Here is a 19337-nt window from a genome sequence, read left to right on the forward strand (position 1 = left end):
TTACTATTACTGCATTTTTTTTTCCCCTGAGTATGCGTTCCACTGGAGGCGCTGCTTGCTAAGGGAGTGGCGGGAAGCAGCTGCTGCACACTACTGCTACGGAAGGTTTCCAGTTACCACAAGAGGCGGGCTCACACCGATAACTGTTTTTGATTGGCTGATTGCTCTTCTTGGCAATATCATCTCCTGCTCCGATATAAATAGCTGCACCGGTATTAGCATGGTATTAGAAACATTCTTCAGTCAGTAGAGTGGATTGCCTTTTCAGAGGAGCACAGTGCTATAACTCTTCAAGTGATATCGTTAATCATGGACACTAAAAAGGGTTGGAAGGTGGTCAAATTTCATAAGGTATGTGACTTTATGATCATCCTCGAATTCAAATATAAGAGTATTTATTCAGAAATCTCAGTTGAAACGCTTATAGAAAAATTAATATTTTCAATCTTAAACATGAATTTGGATTGGATTCTTTCACACTTTGTTCATTAATTCCTTTATTTTTACATTTTTCTAAAGTTCTAGTGTACATATTCTAGTGATCATGGTTTACTCTGTTACTACTATTTATAAGCCATATATATGATAAATGCCTCCATTAGCATCTAAGCGCTTGTAGAATTATCGTACATAACGTCCTGCCAGCGAAACTCTGCAGTTGTTATAGAAATGCACATTGTTGTGCTGTGTTTGTAAACATATGCTCGAGATCTGCTAGAGGACGCTCTTCTCGTGACCTATATATACAAACGTGAGAGTGCGAGGAGTGTTAATTATAAGGAAAGTTGCTGAAAATTCAGGAAGTTAGTAAAAATAAGGTGTTTGTTATTATTAACTCATGTCTGTCATTGGTTGTATATTTTGAATTATTAAGGATGTCAGTCAGTTATATCGATTACATACCAAATGGAAACAATTAACCTTTATCCAATTATACGGACTAAATACGACGGATTTGTTCATTTTCCCGCGTTTTTCTTGTTCCCCCACTAGTATGATCTTGACGCGTCTCTGTTCCCGCGCGGTTTTCTTCTCTCTCTCTCTCTCTCTCTCTCTCTCTTGTCCTCTTTTCATTTTTTTTTAAACCTTACTCTAACTGGAACGATCTCTTGCTATGGAAGGGGCGAGGGGAAAAGACAGTAACACTAGTGGACGTGCTTCCTCTGAATTAAGTCGCACCCTCCCCCCCACTCCCAACTTTGAATGGATCTGGGTACCGCAGTACTGCGAATTAAGCGTCAGTTGCTAGTGCGGTGACCATATGGTGTACAAAAAAAATCTCTGAATGAAAGATTTAAGAATGACTGGTGTGGTAGGTATTAGCGGATTTCCACCTGTAAAAATTTCACAAACGCGAAACTTCGGCGATTCGTTGCCTGTAGATAATAATGACGAGGTAGTAAAGAGGATGCTTTTGAGGCCACGCGCTGATGTTTACAAACATTGTACCAGAGAAATTTATTTGGCTAACGGGATCCTATGACATTTCACATAATAGAATTTGCTTTTATTCGAATACTGAATTTAGTTTGGTATATGAAAAAAACTAAATTCATATCTTAGTTTGAGATTGGTGATTTATGATTTAGTGTTTTTCATTAGCAGTTTTTAAGAGTCATAGTTGTGCTAATTATAAATCAGAAATTATTGGGTTACTCAGTTTTGACTCATATTCACTTTATGGAAAGATTCGGATTAGAGTCTGGTGATGACGAAGGACTTTTTTGCCTGACATCTGTTCTTAAATATCGAGTTAGTTTCTAAAGAAGATACTTTGCTTTACTGGGAGTAAAATGGACAAACTAAGCATCAAAATATAGGCAATTTACAAATAAAATTTAATCAATGCCTTAGTTGCCATTTATGTTAATATATTTCTGCTGTCTTCGATTGATGTAACAAAACAGGTTTTCGGGCTTATTTTGTCCTAGTAAAAAGATAATAAAGAATGAGACCGGAACATATTACAAGTCTATATCTGTTATTGATGATGATGTACGAAGTCATAAAGTATATCATTTTTGAATTGTGATCATAAGGTTCTTTTAATAAAACGAATTTCGCTGAATTTCCCAACACATGTAGAGTTAGTACTACATTAAGTAAAAGTAGATGAAAGCGACTTTTTGTTTACTAATTTAAAAGCTTTTATAAATATATTACATAAAAAAGATAATAAGGATCGTTTTATATGCTTTACTAAAGCTGCCTATTGTATCGGAAATAATCGGCCCAAAGTAACTTTGTTTAAAATTATTAACAAAATTGCACTTCAGCAGGAATCTGTAAATGTTGAATATTGTCAATGAGAATTTCCAAGAATTCTGCTGACGAATCTGATAAACCCGACATTAAAATGTCTTTTAAAATTGGGATGATTTTTCTCTCAAGAAAGAAATACGGTAGACCTTACCTATTTGAACTGGAGGGAATAGCAGAAAAGCCAGCCAGCAATGAAAACAACCAGTCCATTGTATGACCTCTAGCTGCAGGGGATTGTAGAAATAGTTTCCTGAAGGAGTCGGTTAGGGGAGTTTAGGGTTTCGATACGACGTCCCATCTTTGAACAATGCCGCTTTTAAACTAAGCCTGTACCTTCTGAACTTTAACTGACCTTGCAGAGTTGTTATTCCTCTTACTGCCAAAGTTCTAGAAGGAACTAATTCTTGTTTGAGAACATAATAAGTAGTTTTCATGACAGCCTACAAATGGTCACCTACAAAATAATATCCGGTATCTATTTCTCCTGTAAATTATGCTTATAGGGAATATAATCTTGTTACCCTAGCAATGTATGATTACAGTTCTTGTTATGCGTTGTACATATCATCTGAGAAAATATACATATAATTATTTTACAAAAGCATCAGAAAAAATACCAAGGTTGAAGATGTCTGAATGTCCCACAAATATTTTCGGCTTTTTTTTTTTTTTTTTTTTTTTTTTGTATTTTGAAACAGGAAAACAAAAGCCTGCAGGCAAAAAAAGCCCCACAAATTAAGCATTTTCGTTTATTTTCTTAGGACCGTCACACACATGCTCTCCGGGATTCTACAAACACAGTTGCACCATCACAGAAACAGAAACCATGTAAGTGTTTTAAACAAGATGTGGGCAGCCAAATAAAGACAGTACTGGGGTTGTTTGTGCTACCAATATGGTTGCATACCCCCCCCCTTTTACTCCCTCCCTCGTGGGTCTTTTAAGACAATGACTGCTAACAAATTGGAGAACTGCTCGAGTGTATTGTGTTGCTAGGGGTTGTTTATGCTTCGCGTTTTTTTTTTTTACAATAGTAGCGGCAAGTTATTTATTCAACGTTTGAGTTAAATAAAAAGAATGTATTGAAAAGCTGTTTTTTTTCCCTAAATAAAAAGCATGAACTTTACTTATATGTTGACACTCCATATTGAACTCCGTTGCTAAGATACCACTGAATTTTCACGCATGGTCGTTGTTGTTGTTGTGAGTAGCAAGCCTGTTTCAATTGTTGCTATAGCAGAACAGGAAACGATTCACTAATATTTAAGTACAACGTATATTATTTTAGAAGTGTAAACGCTACGCTAAATCAATGTTACAAATATTCCAACTCCGATTTCACTTCTTGGTCTTCCAATCTGCCACATCACCTTGAGGATGGTAGTTTCCGAATTAAGACCAGTCATGTTCCAAGCATCCAAAGATGGCAGAGTTGATATCTCTTCGGTGCTCAATTGCCAAGTCATATACAGCTGGGCAAAAAGCCAAAACCTGTCGCCGGTAGACCTTGATATAATCACGTGCCCACCATCAAGCAGTGCCAACTGGAAGGGTCTTCTGCGATGACGTTTCTTCGCTAATTCTCGAAAGTACTGGTTTGAGTTTCGGGTAGAATTCGTAATGAAGGTATTTGGCCTGGTTTCCTAGGGAAGTCAGATGATCAATCATAGACGACGGCTAAAGGATAGAGAAGGGAGAAGGGGAAAAGAAAGCCAGTTTAGCATGGTCGGTGTCTCGGCACGTGTGTGGGGAAACGTTAGTTGTGTGATTAATGAAGAGACAAAATGAATCAATGGTAGTAATGTTAATGGCCTCGGTGCTTAAGAGATTAGCCTCGCAACACTTGTGGTTTTCAATAAGTATACACAGAAATCCTTATTTCATTTCTCTGTAACAGTTCACTGTAAAGAGTTTGCTACAACCAATTCACTGAATGTTGAATTCATCGAAAAACCAAAAGCGTTTTTTAAACAAACATTTTCATAAATCAAGTCTGTTATATGATTTTTAGAGATTTTAACCTGAAAAATAAGCTGAATGCGTTATGAGCGGACTGTCTTTGCTACGTATATATTCCTGAATATTATAGTGAAATTTTCATGAAAGGATGAAAGTGGTAGGATGAAAAGTCGAAAGGTAATTTTTTCCTGTTTTTAAGTTTAACGATTTATTGTTTCTCATATCGCGAAGTAAGTATTTCTGGGTCACTGACAAATCCATGAATGGATGGGGGGGGGGGATGATGATGAAAAGTTTCAAGCAACATGCCCCATTTCCATAGCAAAGTGGGCACTTGTACTTGGCGTGTTCTTGGACATCAATTTCCTGCCACCTGCCAACCTTAAACTGCCCGGACATTGAAGGTCGATAAAACAAAGAAAAACCATTAAAAGATTTTTTTAACTGCTATATTGAGAGTAACGGAAAGAAGGCACTTATGGATTAGGAATAAAACTATTACCATATCATTAAGCGCCGTCTCTTTTTAACGGATTAACTTCTTGTAAATGCACGTCTGTTGTAGTTCACTCTTATCAGTGAACTACAGTAGATGTGGAACACATTCGTTTAGATCAAATCAATGGTTCATTTTTGTTACTGACAGGGGATCGATAATCGCTTTGTGATCCAAATCGGCTGTGTTTTGATAGAGTTTGCCGATAATTTTAAATGATCTTGCTTCTGGTATTTTTAATAGAATCAGAAACTAGATAACAGTGATTTAGCTGGTTTAAAAGTGCACGGAAAGAGAAAAAAAGCGCGCGGATAATATTAAATGAAAATACTTGGATGATTCAAATCTTTTGGAGAACACAAAATTAAATAGATGAAATCTGTGATGCCATAACGATGCTTATTTATTTTCTAGGAGAACAGGTCAGTAGCCATGCCTCCTCCCCCACTTGAAATTCCAGAAATGGCAATATCGAAACCAGTGGTAGTAGATGAAAACAAAGAGCGTGGTAACTGGTCCAGCGGAATCGAATTCCTCTTATCCTGTCTAAGCTACGCTGTTGGACTTGGAAATATTTGGAGGTTTCCGTATTTGTGTTACAGAAATGGAGGAGGTACGTATATACATACATACACACACACACACACACATATATATACATAACTGTAACAGCTAAAACATTTGTCTTTGTAATTACTCACTGTCGTGTGACAAGTGTGCATTATATATATATATATATATTTTTATTTTATTTAATTAATTAATTTATTTTATTTTATTTTTTCCCCAGGAGCCTTTCTTATTCCTTATGCTTTAATGCTGATATTCGTGGGATTGCCATTATTTCTTCTGGAATTGTCCTTTGGTCAATATGCAAGCGAAGGGCCTATAACCATATGGAAGATTTCGCCACTTTTTCAAGGTAAATAATCCTTCATTCCACTAGTCATCTATCTCTTCAGAGCATTTTACATATATTGTGTCAGCAAGTGTTTTGGTTTCATTAAAAACTTACAAAAATACTGCTACCTACTATTACTGCTATAACTAGTCCTATCCAGTAGTTTAATAAATATCTAGCACGATTTTAATCCCTTTACAAGAACCATTTCAATGACTGTAAGAAACTAACTCTTGAAAATAATCCTTTGTGAAACCTTCAATAAGTAATGCAAATTTAGCAACAATCCAACATGTGTGTTACTTCTTCAAGGAATATGGTGTAATATAGCCATTTATTGTATTTTACAGGATTAGGCTACGCCATGTTTCTTATGTCGACGCTAGTAGGGGTATACTACAACATGATTCTAGCCTGGGCTTTTTTCTATCTCATGTCATCGTTTACCAGCAACCTACCTTGGAGTTCATGCGACAATTGGTGGAACACGAATGGTAAGTCTACAGGATTCTTAAGATGAATTTTTATGAACGATCATTAAGCATCATCTGTAAGAATTAACTTCTACAAATAAATCAAAACACAAACAGTTTTCAGTTGTATGCAGAGAATATATATATATATTATTACATGCCGTAATAATACCATGAATAGATGACTTACCTGAAATATCTTTCAGCTTGCAGGAAATTCGACACCAAGAACTGCACTGCTCATGGCGGACTCATTAACTCTAATGGATCTTGCATACAACAAGGAAGTGTCCCACAAGATGTCTGGGATTCATTATTGAATTCTACCGATAATTCCAAGATGGCCAGCGATGAATACTTCCAGTAAGTAATGATAATGAATATCAAAATCTTAGTATATATTCTATTAATTCATATGTGTTCATATATTAATTCATAAGTATTTTTTTCACTCGTTGAATTTCCACTAATCTCCTGTTAACTATTATAATGCACGAGCAATTCTTCTTTCCTATTATATAGAACGTAACTTGAAACTGCAAATTTGAACCTTGAAAACTGGAAAACTTAGTTGATATCAGCTTCAGAAACTTTATTTGGTACTGTACCAAATAAATAAATAAATGTACTAAATAATCGATAACATGTTACGACTTTAAGTTTCATTGCAATTTCACTTCTTTTTTAGTAACTTCGTTTTGGATCTCACAGACGGACTACATGATTTGGGTGGCATTCGTTGGCAACTTGCTCTTTCATTATTGGCTTGTTGGACTATTGTATTCTTCTGTCTATTAAAAGGAGTTAAAAGTATTGGAAAGGTAAGCTAATAATAGTATTTTTAAGTTATTAAGATATTATCTGTATTTAATGAAGTATTAAAAACATTCTATCAGAATGTAGCATAATTAATGTTAGTGCTAGAGCTCGGAAGAATACTTGATTCTAGTTACCAACCTGGACTTTTTTTATCCCTCTTTTTTCCAGCCGATTACTACAAACACACACACACACACACACACACACACACACACACACACACACACACACACACACACACACACACACACACACACACACACACACACACCAGTACATATAATGCAATAGTAGTATTTAGGATTAAGAAGCATCTTATCGAGAAACACTGTGGAAATACACTCAATCTTGGCGATCGTGAAATATGAAGACTGGCTATTATCGATTTTCTCGAAAGTTCAACTTAAAAAAAAGTCCTAAGTACTCCCTTTGGGGAATAATAAACCATTAAAAAATGTATTCATTCATTTATTTTTACGATATTATAAATCACAGAAGAAGGAAAGAAAGAAGATTTAAGTGTTTTAGTAAATTAATGTTTTAAATTTTATTTTTCTGTTTTCTATTGAATTCTTAATTCTTTCTTTCTCTCATCACTATTGAAACGCTGCTTTAATAATAGAACTACAACTTTTATGAAAGTGATGTATAATAAAAGAATTAAACCAAAAATTAGAACTGGAGTTAGAATTGGAACTAATATATAATAAAAGAATTAAATCAGAGTATTGTGTGAAGTAGTAATTTTGTTTAGAATTTTATGTAAAATGCTATTAAACAGAAACAACTGTTACTGAAGTAAACTAAGCTAAGCTACTTAAATTTTTCCACAGGTGGTCTATTTCACAGCCATCTTTCCCTACTTGGTACTTACCATCTTGCTAATTCGTGGTGCTACCTTAGACGGTTCATATGATGGTGTTATGTTTTATCTGACTCCTCAATGGGAACGTCTAAAAGAAGCACGGGTAAGTAAATAGGATGCATACGTTTTATTTTTTAAATTCAGTAGACAGCATAACGCTACTGAAAACACTATTGAAGGATCCTAAAAATAAAATTAAAGAAAACCATCACGCACCACTCGGAAAATAGTTCTAGTAAGAACGCATTCATAGCACACATATGAATGCATATTAGTAGAGCTCCGCTAATGTTCTGCTAATACACGACATAACAAGATCGTCAAGTGTTTTCAAATAAGCGACATAAAACTCTGTACTTGTATATACTATGCTCTCAGAAGTATTCAAACACCATCCCTTTTCTACAGATACAATATAAATCAAAATACTCACACTAATTACTTGTCCTTAGCCTTTAAAGACAGTCTCAGCTTTTTCAGAATATTCAGACAATTTACCATTACACATATTATATTTTGCTTCACTCCTTAAAAGCAGTGGTTAGCCTAACAGCCAAAGATAGCTGTATTGAATTCAGAACGATAAGTTCCATTTGAAATCGAATAAATTCCACGATATGCTGATTCGGACTGTTTCAGCCTTAGTAATATCGTCATACTGTAATCCTTGTATTCTCACTTCACTATCAAGGAGATACATAAAAAGACTAATTTCATAGAAGTGGCACGATGTATGTAAACCGTGATGGATACATATATATTCTACACATATTTGCACAATCGCTGTTCATGAGAAATGGCATCAGTAATTTCACAAATTTCATTGAATCTGTTAATATATATACGTGGAAAAAAAGTTGAACAAGATCGAAACAAGATGAAAAAATGAACAGTATTTTCACCTTTTATTGTTTTTCCATTGAGAATTCTCCTCTTATAAGTTTTCTAAGAAAAATAATCCAATCTATATTCGAAACTTATGTTACTGTTTTCTTCTCCTTTCCAGCATTCACCTATCAGTGGCGCTAGTACTATAAGTTAAGCAATCTCTCTCTCTCTCTCTCTCTCACTTTTATTTGGTCGGCTTTCCGACTGAGTTTCCATAGTTTGGCCGGTATCAACGATTCAACGATGTCTTCGGCTGGAAAGACCTGGATTCAAATTCGATATAGAACATGAAAAATCCTTATAAGTGCTTTTCAACTAAAGGTGGGTTAGCCGGTCTCATAGGAAGCTGGCAGGCTTTTTATTGAGGCAAATAGGCCATAAAGAACACGCGCAATTAAACACACACACACACACACACACACACACACACACACTAGTTACATAGCCTTATTTACTTCATCTGCAATCTCAAACAACAAGAATCTTTGTTTTATAATTGCTACTTCAATATCGATCTCTCATTTTTCCAAAGTATTGCCAGAAGATGGCTTAGAAAAGTCCTATGCGTCAGTATAAATTACGAAAACTAACAATGACACTGTTCTTAAAATCCATCCGATCTGTCTTAACTTCAGTTGAAAACTTTGCCATATTCTTTTACTTTCTTTTCTATTTTTTTTTTTGCTTTTTATACACTGATTTGTAGAAAGTGTTTGCTTTTGAGAGTATCTTGTATACAGTATGATGTATATCCAGTGGATTATTATTCTTTAATTAATTTGTACTTTCAAATAACACGTGTAAGCGGTAATCATCAATATTTTCCCTTTGCTGAAATAAAACTGCCAGCGCATTTGACATCATGCCTGTAAATTCTCCGAATTTACAAAAGTCATTAAACAAAATGACTGTTCGTGTATAAAGTAAATTTAATGTGGGAACGATCAATATCCGAGCTCTCAACTTTAAAACAGACAAGCAGGTTTCCACTCTATTTACATATATACAACAGTCAAGGTATAGTTACATACGTATCTAGACTGTTCCTAATAAAAAAAAAAAAGCAAGTCGGTGTACATTGTCTCTGGTGCTTATATCTCGTGTTGCTATTGTATAGGTGTGGGGAGATGCTGCTATGCAAATTTTCTTTTCGTTGTCTCCGTGTTGGGGAGGACTCATAACGCTGGCCAGCTACAACAGATTCCATAACAACTGCTTCAGGTAAGTAAATGGTTTAGCGTAATTTAATATAAGATATTGATATTCTTTTTTTTATAGATTAGAACTTTATTGAAGCAGATTGCTTTATGTTCTTAGGACTACGAATTATGGAAAGTTTCTGATAATATTAGCAATTAAACAGAAGATAACTTCTCTAAGTTAATTACATACTTATATACTTATATATATATATATATATATATATATATATATATATATATATAAGTATGTAATTACGACATTTTTTTATCATTTTTAATGTCCAAAATATCAGACGCTAAATTTAATTTGGTTAAGTATATCGATCAGTAACTGCATTGGAAAGCCCCTGTATACGTACTTACCTAGCAATTCATATCTATTTAACAGGGATGCTCTCTTCATAGCATTTGGTAACTGTGGAACGAGCTTCTTTGCTGGCTTCGTGATATTCAGCATTGTAGGTTTCATGGCGCATGAGTTAGGAGTTCCAGTTTCTGAAGTGGCCGCCCAAGGTAAGAATCCACTGTTAATCTTTCTAAATATGGAGAAAGATAAAACAATTATGTCGATCATTCTGAAACTAAAATGAAAAAAAAAAATGCATAATCAAATTGAATGCAAACTAATCAAGAATTTCGATTACCGTTTCGATTTAAAGTATTTATGTATATTAATTTAACCATAAGCAAACAGCAAAATTTACATTGCAGTTTTAGTGGTAACATAAATATTACATTTACTACTTTTTTTAACAATATGTTGTCACTATTTTTGTTTAAAAGTAGGCTCCAAGTTATGTTCTATTTCATTTATGTATTTAACATAAATGAAATATGCCTGTATCAATGCAGGCATTTATGTTAAATTCACGGTATACCATAAGATGCGAACTGTCTGATTAATTTGCTTTCTTTTCTGTTCTTGATTCAGGTGCTGGCTTGGCGTTTGTGGCTTATCCGGAAGCTGTGGCTCGATTACCCATTTCTCCTTTATGGGCATTTCTTTTCTTCTTCATGTTAATGACACTGGGTCTTGGCACTCAGGTAAGTAATAACTATATCTCGTAGCATTATCGATACACTTTTATATTTATTTATTATTAAATTATATAAGGAATTATTATCCTAAGTGGGAACTGCATGTATATATTGAAAAAAAATTAGAAACGTCGGTTTTGTCTCTTTTACGTGACTGCATATTGCAGTTTTGGAAAAAAAAAAAACTACCGTTTTATAATAAGGGGAATACTAACTGAGATTGAAATAAAAGTCGATAAAATGTAAATTTGTCAATTGTTAAAACGGCCTTCAAAAATGGAAGACGGCTCTTGGTGAGTTTCTGTTTGTTCATGCTTGGTTTTTGATGTATTTCTGACAATCATTATCAGTAGTACATCACGTATTACGTTCAATATAACTACAAAATTAGATATACTTTATTACGTCATAAGGGCGTATCTATTGTGTTATGAAGCAGAAAGTACGTTCAAAAACATTCGATCGAATTTCACGGCATGAAAAATAATTAAAATCGATACATTTATCAATATTTTATGTCAGCATATCCGAGAAAGCTTTTTACTTATATTCTTGAATATTAACTTGACGAACACTAATACAGTTTAATATACTTGTATTCTATATATATTTGGCTGCATTTCATTGTTTACATTGGCAAAAAGAGATAAAAATAAATACCATAGCATCTACAACAACTGAAGCGTTAAGTTAATATGAAAATTAATTTTCATTTGATAACATCTCACCAACATATTTTATTATACTTTTAAGACAAGGAGTAATATAATAATAACTCAACACTTTGCAGATTGCGAAAGGTAGAGCAATATCTTAAGTTATCATTAAAAAACTTGCTTGAATTATTCTTGGATTTCTTTTATTTCTGTGCCTCTATATGATAAATCAACGTGATAAAACCGCATTATGTTTTAACTACTAAACGTTTTAAATTTATAGTCATTCTGCGTCGTTTTTTCTACTGAGAAACTCTACGACCGAAATATGTTTACTTAGTGCATATATCATTATTTAACAAAATACAATTAATTTAAATACTGACACTATATTTTTCAACAAGTTCTAAGTTGAATTTTGTGAATCAGTGAATTATTGACATTTGCAAATTTTGAGAACCTGGTGCCTCATCCCATCCCTTTTTCCACAGCAGGTGGTCGATCTTTTCACAGAACTCCAAGAGATAAAGCATAAAAATTAAGAACATAATTTGAAAGACGCTGATTTATAATATAGATGGTAATAATTCTGAATGTTTACAAATATAATATATTTTTATTTAATCAAGAGTCTAAAGTATAGTTACTTTTCATTCCAGTTCACAATAATTGAAACGGTAGTCACAACCATCGTGGATACTTGGCCTGAGCTGTTAAGACGTCGAAAGGCCTTTGTTCTGGCTGGATGCTGCGCAGCCATGTATTTAATGGGTCTGATCATTTGCACTCAGGTAAGACACCAACAGAGTTACTTGAAAAATCGTCGTAAGATACTAATTATTTCTGACACATCATTGTAATCAGTTTTCCTCACAAAGAAATAAGATAAAAATTAAAGTAAATAATTTCGAACAGAGAATAAGAACCATCTACAGAAATAACCAAGTTTAGGGCACGGAGATTAAGATCTAATATGTGGTGTTTGTGCACCACGGCGCTTGACCGCACGAAGGAAGACTTCTTGGTTTCGAATCTAGTCGGCGACTAGAATAAATTTTTCTAAGCCTTTTTTCGATCGGTTCCCGAGTTAGTCGATCTCTGGCACGGGCAAGCGGGTTTTGTCTCCCTGAAACTCGGGTTTTTCTTCCCGTAAACTCAAGAAAATCAACCGTAGAACCCACATTATTTTCAGACAGTTAAATACGAGTGTTAGAGTTAGGGACCACGAGATGGCGGCATTTGTTGAGCCGTCTCTCTTCACTGCGTGCCGCTTAATTAGTGATAGCCTTGGGTCAGCTTTCTCTGATTGGGTACCAGTGGAAATTGAACTGCCCACTCAGTCTCCAAAAGTTAGATAGGGCTAAACGGCCTCGCCTACTCCCTGTATACGGGAATACAGAGAGTAGGCGAGGCGTTAGCTGATTTTTTTTCTGATATATATATATATATATATATTTGTTTATTTATTTAATTATTTATTTAATGTTCAATTGTTAACTTGTAAAGTAAGATCGCCTGTAGAGTAAAATTGTCGCTCTCTATATTTTATTGTATTTTGTATAAGGAGCTGTCCACACATTGCAATATTTAAGTAAAGCCTTACGTAAGAAAATGTAAGATATTTCGGTTGTTGTTTATAATGCCAAGCATGGATAGCTGCCCTTCTGTTCGCATCACATTTTAGCGATGATAAACTGTAACTGCTAACTTTTGTGAAGGTCTAACTAATGTGAAGGTCAATGAGCATAGGACTATTTGAGGCGTCATGTATACTTCCACGTTTATTAATTTGTTTGAATGTGTATGAAAAAATAAATATTTATATGTGATTGTAAACACTAGTTTGGAAATTGACTTGTCAGTTCTAACCTAGTCTTTAAAAATTGACAGGTCCATACAACAAATATAACCAGTGCAATAAGAGAAAGATAATACTAGCAGTTCATAGTCGTGAGTACCGAATCCGAAGGCTATGAATGTGTGAAAAGATAATTATTTGTATTTAGTGAAGGTGGATAAAATAACAGAATTTTTTGCCTTTTATTAGATTTTTGAATGGGATGATGCGCCAGTACTTTTTCAATGCTCCCAGAGGCAAAGAAACCCAAAATATCTCAGTAGAAAATTATGTAGCACTCCTAAAAATTTAATAAAAAAAAAAACAGTTCAATTACGACTCTTAATAAGGCGATACTATTTCATAAATGTGAAAGATGGTACACAATCTTATATGAAATGAGATATGGCTGGGTTGTATTCTCTATCCATTCAAGATTAGCCGAAAGAATTATTCAATAATTCTTTCGGCTAATCTTTAACATTCAGCCGATAATGTTAAACTGTTACGAATTGGTATTAGTAAGGTGTGTACTGTTGATACACTACAATTGTTATTTGCCTTCATTTATCTAACTTCATTTTCTGTAGGCTCTCTGAAGGTTGCTACACATATTATTTTTTTTCCCTGCAGGGTGGAATGTATGTCTTACAGCTCATGGATAATTACTGCGCCAGCTTTTCTGCACTTTTCATTGGTCTAATTGAGGTCATTGTCATAGCTTGGGTATATGGTAAGCATTTCTAGTCATATTATGTTTTTAACATTCTCTCTGATTCTGCTATTTTATATTAATTACTCTCAGGAAAGAAACCAAAAATAATATTTGTGTTCGGCATCTTTCAGGTATCGAACAATTCCTAGACGATATGAAAGTAATGTTGGGAAAGTATCCTTTCCACTATCAGTACTGGAGAATTATCTGGAGATTTGTTGCACCACTTCTAATCATAGTAAGTAAATAAAAGTTTGATTTTTTTTGTAGATAATGATCATAGTAATGTCGGAAACAAGGAGGACATTTATTTCATATAAAATTAATGCAAAAGTAACAAAATTGTGTTATCATGTACTAATACAGTAATGACACAGATATAGATAAATAAATAAAATAAATAAATACGGACAATACATTTCTCATAAATTTTATAAATAATGCAGATTTATAAGAATGGGTAGTTTCGAAACTATTAAACATTATTTTATTTGAAACACAAATAAGATAGTTAAAATCCGAACTACACATTTCGTTTTATAATATATCTTTACAGAAGTTAGTACAATTTCCCTGTACTAACTTCTGTAAAGAATTTCCCTGCTGTAGTATCCCTTTAAACAATTTTGTATAACGTAGTATTAGTAATAAATAAACCGTAGCCATATTTCGAAATCAACTACTTCTAATTTACAAAGATTTGTTTCTTAATATACGTATCACTTTAACTGTTATTATTTTTTTCAAGATAATTAAGTTTCATATTTATTCATTTATCATATATCAGAAAGCTATTATTTTGTTGAAAGCAATGAATTATGTTATATTTTGATAACTATTTCGTTCTCATTTTTTTTCTTTAGTTCATTTTGGTATTCACTTGGGTGGACATGAAGCCAACAGAATACGGTACTTACGTCTATCCAAGTTGGGCAACTGCAGTGGGCTGGCTTATATCATTATTTTCCGTCACGGCAATCCCGTTTGTTGCCGTTATCAAAGTGTGCCAAGCAGATGGTCCTATCATAAAGGTAAGATATCCTATGATTTCTTATGTCATGATCAACTGTAGAAGTAAATTAAAATTGCACAATCAAGGCAGTTAGTATAAAACAAAATGTGCATGGTAATAACAGAAATCTAGAAATGGTTTTTCCTTTCTTGTAAGCAGAGTAGTGTTTGAAAACATTTGCTTCATTAATTGTCATATCTCCAAATTGGGTTAAAGAGAAGATTTTTTCCCTGGATGTAATAAATAAAATTTTTTTTTTCCTTTCTTGTAGGTGATATAAATGACTACTCTGTTTCAGGAAAATAAAAATTATTTATATCAATATTTATTTTTCACACGTCTCTACAGACATGTCGTATATAATAAATCAGCACAAATGTCACCTATTTCTTATTGTGTCTGAGGAGACAAATAATGAAATGCATGTCTAATTATGTTTTCACTGGTAAAGGGTTAAGCATTTAATTGGGAGCTTAACTGCATGGAGCAGAATAACCACACTAACTCTACCTACAGGCTGGTTTTGGTATCTTTATATGAAGAAATAAGTGGAACGTTATTTTGATGTACTTTCTTTTTTCCACAGCGTGTTGCAACATTGATGAAACCAACATCAGAATGGGGACCCAAACTGCAGATTCATCGTATGGAGACGCATGTCCCTAAACATACCGATTCGCAAGTTCCTTTGACGATGCCCAACTATGATCCCGACGTCTTCGACCCAGAGGACCCGGATGACAAAAACGAAGATGAAGGGCTGCAGTTAAATCTTCCCATTTATATCAGAGAAACTGGGTTGTGAGAACAGGAAATGACAGTAAACAAACAAGAACATAACGCCGAGATGAGAATGCCCTCTGTTACAGAGCATGGTATCCAGAAGGGTGTCCCCTCCCATCTACAAAGGGGCAACGTTCAGAGTGGTCAAACTATTTCAATAATACAGAATCTGCCCACCGATGAAGCACGTCCTTTGACGCTCCTTGTGATACTCCGGACAGATGGCGTTGTGCATTAATGGAGCTCCGATTAGAATATTTTTTTTTAAAAAAAGGTGTTAATATATCGGTATTTTTGAATACTAGCTCCTGGAATATGACTGCAGTGTTGTATGCACTTTGTGTGATAGGATATTTGGACCTTTGGAACTTTTCATAAAATTGGACAATCATTAATAACTGTTTTAAAAACGTCACCGTCTTAGTGTTATCCAATATTAGTTCATGTTAAAATTAATACAATTCTATGAAATGAATAACGACTAGCATGCAAATAAGTGGAAGTAACAAATTTCCCATATGTATGACCAAAGTTACCTCGCATGCCAAAACTTGCAATCTTGATTTTTTACTTTCCTTTGATATATTAACAAGTTGTGTTCTTGAAAAATACATTATGTATGTGTGTGTGTAATAATGACTATTAATGAGATGTGACATTTCTGATACCAATTTCCATCGTCCTAATGTGTATGTGTGTGTGTGTGTGTGTATATATATATATATATATATATATATATATATATATATATATGCATATATATATATATATATGCATGTATATATATGTATGTATGTATGTGTAAACGTCATGGAGGTGTCAGATACTTAAAAATGTAAATGTAAATAGGAATGAAAATCGCATTTAGAAATGCATGTTATGCCTAAAGCATTCTTTCATTACAAACTCAGTTCTTTATTATTCCTTAATTAAAAAACCAAGCTTAAAATTTATTCCAGAATGTAATTATTTATTATGTCTTATTTTTTTCTTCAGCGAATTGCTACTATGATGAAACCATCAACTGAATGGGGACCTAAACTACAGATTCATCGTATGGAGAGCGATGCTCGCAAATATTCCAACAGCAGGATTCTCCATGTGTCTCGTCCTCTAATGGCAGAAACGTAGCTTAACGTTAAAGCTCTTTTAGGACAAATTACTTTGAATTCTTTCCAAAAAAAAAAAAGAAAAAAAGATGGGTATTAATCAAGACACTATTTGCAATGCAAACGTAGACACGTTCTAATATCTAGAGACCATTATACGACCAGTTTTATACGTTAATGTATAAAGCATATCTCTGTGAGTCAGTGAACTTCTCTTTGAGTTCCCGAAGCATTCACGCCACCACAAATCTTCGTCATTTGCAATTCACGTGGAAAGATGAGAAGTTCAAATTTCTTACTAATAAATTATCTATAAGAGAAATTTTCGATCACTAAACACCGCCATTAATCTCATTAAGATTGCGAAATAATTTTCCGTACTGTGATAATTCCGATAATGAGCCAATGTACTTAGAAAAATAATTTATTTATAAATACTTATGGACAATATCTTCTCATATGCCTTTTGCCAAAAGCCAGGCTTAAATTTTAATGAAGAATACTATGGAATCTGGAATCCCATTTTATCTACTTTTTTTGTGCAACGAAATGTTAAATGCTTTTGAGCTATTTTGCCAAGTATTTTTAAATTATTAGAAAAACAAATAAAATTAATTTAATTTTTATTAAAAACTAGCTAAGTTTTGGCATCCTCGGGAACAGGATCTTAAAACTAAAAGACCTTGATAATGACCTTGACAGAAGTTTCCATTTTAAGCAACGCTGAAGCTGCACTGTTACTCTTTTAATTTTAGTACCCTGGCTATCTCTGGATATTCGCCTTCGGCTGTGCTAGTTGTGTAGATATTGAAACCATCTGTTTACACTTGTTGATGGGAACGAAGAAGAGTGGCTTTACCTATTTTTATCCCGCATTTCCTGAACTCTGTAGATGAGAGATGCTCCCAATTCCTTATTGTATCTCTCTGCAGGCCAGAGTAAGGTTTTCTTTCATGGAAACTGTCGAAATTGACTGGATGAAGTGTTACTTACCATCCTGTTTACTCTGTTTTCGACAGAAATTTAAGTCTTGAATGGAAACCTAGGAAACTGTCTCGAATCTGCATCTAATATAAGTATGAAAACAAGATGAGAATTCGTTGATTTGATTTCAAATCACTGCATGTACATAGCGTCTTAAATACCGAACTAAATGGGGTTAGCCTAATAAGCACATTGTTGCTTCTAAAAACCTCAATCACAATGCAATATTTTATATTAGAATTTTATTATATCGTATTTTTATATGAACAGCCACGCCACTGCGATAATTAAACCTACTTTTATATCGGAGAGGATGACGTATTTTTTTATTATGCGATAAATGAACAATTTTAAGTAAATTATTTTTATTTTCATATTTTGAGAAAGCGGCTTTGTTCCTTGCGTGACCACCTATGAAGAGCCACCATCACTATTTAGAAAAGAGCTGTAGTTAAATGAGTTGAATGCCAATTTTCCCGTTGCCATATTTGTGTGCCATGACTAATATTTGTGTATGTTAACTAAACCGGCAATTATTAGAATGATCGCTGACTCTACAAAGCATGTTCCTGTAAATATTGTGTATATTTTTGTTTCGTTTTTGTTTCATTTACTGTCTGAATAATTTTATTAAGTTTCATTGAAATGTTGTATAGATAGCTGGAAGAATCGAAACATACAACTATTATTATACTCCCTCTAAAAAACAAAAAAATCCGGACTGCCCTTCTTTACTTAACCTATCCCATTTTAATGCGTAAATCAAAATCGAATTCTACTGGAAAATATTTGGCGGATGAAACGTCAGGTTAAAGGAGTAAATCCATACCTTTTTCATATATCTCCGATGGAATTTTCTTCCAGCTATCATACTTGTATAGATCACTAAATACGCTTTACCATCACGGTTTAATGTGTTCAGATCATGTAATTATTACATCATTGTACCGTGTACATTGAGGTCATTTTTTGTACAAGAAGAAGACGAATGTTCCATAGTGTGTATAGTTTTCATAGGATTTATGATAAATGTCACTGCTGATTTTGTTTATTCAGGTAGCATTTTACAAACTATCGAAATTGTCAATAAATATTTAATCTAAACTGCCTGCTGTTTTTTCATTGAATCTTTCTCTCTCACATACACGCACACGTACAAACATAAAACAAAGTGCGTTTTTTTTCCTCCTGTCAAACCATCAGATTTACTCGAAGTTGCTGTCACGATTTGATTCAACAACCGAATATTAAAGCGGCGACATCGGTGAACATTTATTTTCTGACATTATCCAGCCATTTATTCATATTGATTCATAAACTGCAGGTGCAGTGTTATGG

At 33.8% G+C, this 19337-nt stretch overlaps 1 protein-coding gene across 2 annotated transcripts; it reads left to right on the forward strand.

The window, feature by feature from the left end:
- Positions 1-236: 236 nt before the first annotated feature.
- LOC150104793 (sodium- and chloride-dependent glycine transporter 1-like) lies at positions 237-19103 on the forward strand. Of its 2 annotated transcripts, none has more exons than XM_090395356.1 (15): positions 237-351; positions 5132-5330; positions 5508-5639; positions 5969-6112; positions 6298-6454; positions 6780-6912; positions 7744-7878; positions 9781-9884; positions 10254-10378; positions 10797-10909; positions 12219-12350; positions 14030-14129; positions 14243-14349; positions 14975-15142; positions 16903-19103. In XM_090395356.1, the coding sequence occupies exons 1-15, from the start codon at positions 310-312 to the stop codon at positions 17035-17037; spliced, it is 1926 nt and encodes a 641-aa protein (XP_090251482.1). In that variant the 5' UTR covers positions 237-309; the 3' UTR covers positions 17038-19103. The 2 variants fall into 2 exon arrangements, with proteins under 2 accessions (XP_090251482.1, XP_090251481.1); XM_090395355.1 differs by lacking the exon at positions 16903-19103 and adding an exon at positions 15710-16632.
- Positions 19104-19337: the final 234 nt, after the last annotated feature.

This window comes from Typopeltis vanoorti, chromosome 7, assembly GCF_054136105.1.
Source record: "Typopeltis vanoorti isolate ZY-2024b chromosome 7, IOZ_Tvanoo_1.0, whole genome shotgun sequence".
Lineage (NCBI taxonomy): Eukaryota > Metazoa > Arthropoda > Arachnida > Uropygi > Thelyphonidae > Typopeltis > Typopeltis vanoorti.

What these genes read in the sequence shown, in the direction of transcription:
- LOC150104793 (XM_090395355.1), top strand. Translation starts at nt 310, where the DNA reads ATGGACACTAAAAAGGGTTGGAAGGTGGTCAAATTTCATAAG. An exon ending in GTGTTACAGAAATGGAGGAG is followed by an intron (nt 5,331 to 5,507) that starts GTACGTATATAC and finishes TTTTTTCCCCAG; the next exon opens with GAGCCTTTCTTATTCCTTAT. An exon ending in TGTCATAGCTTGGGTATATG is followed by an intron (nt 14,130 to 14,242) that starts GTAAGCATTTCT and finishes GGCATCTTTCAG; the next exon opens with GTATCGAACAATTCCTAGAC.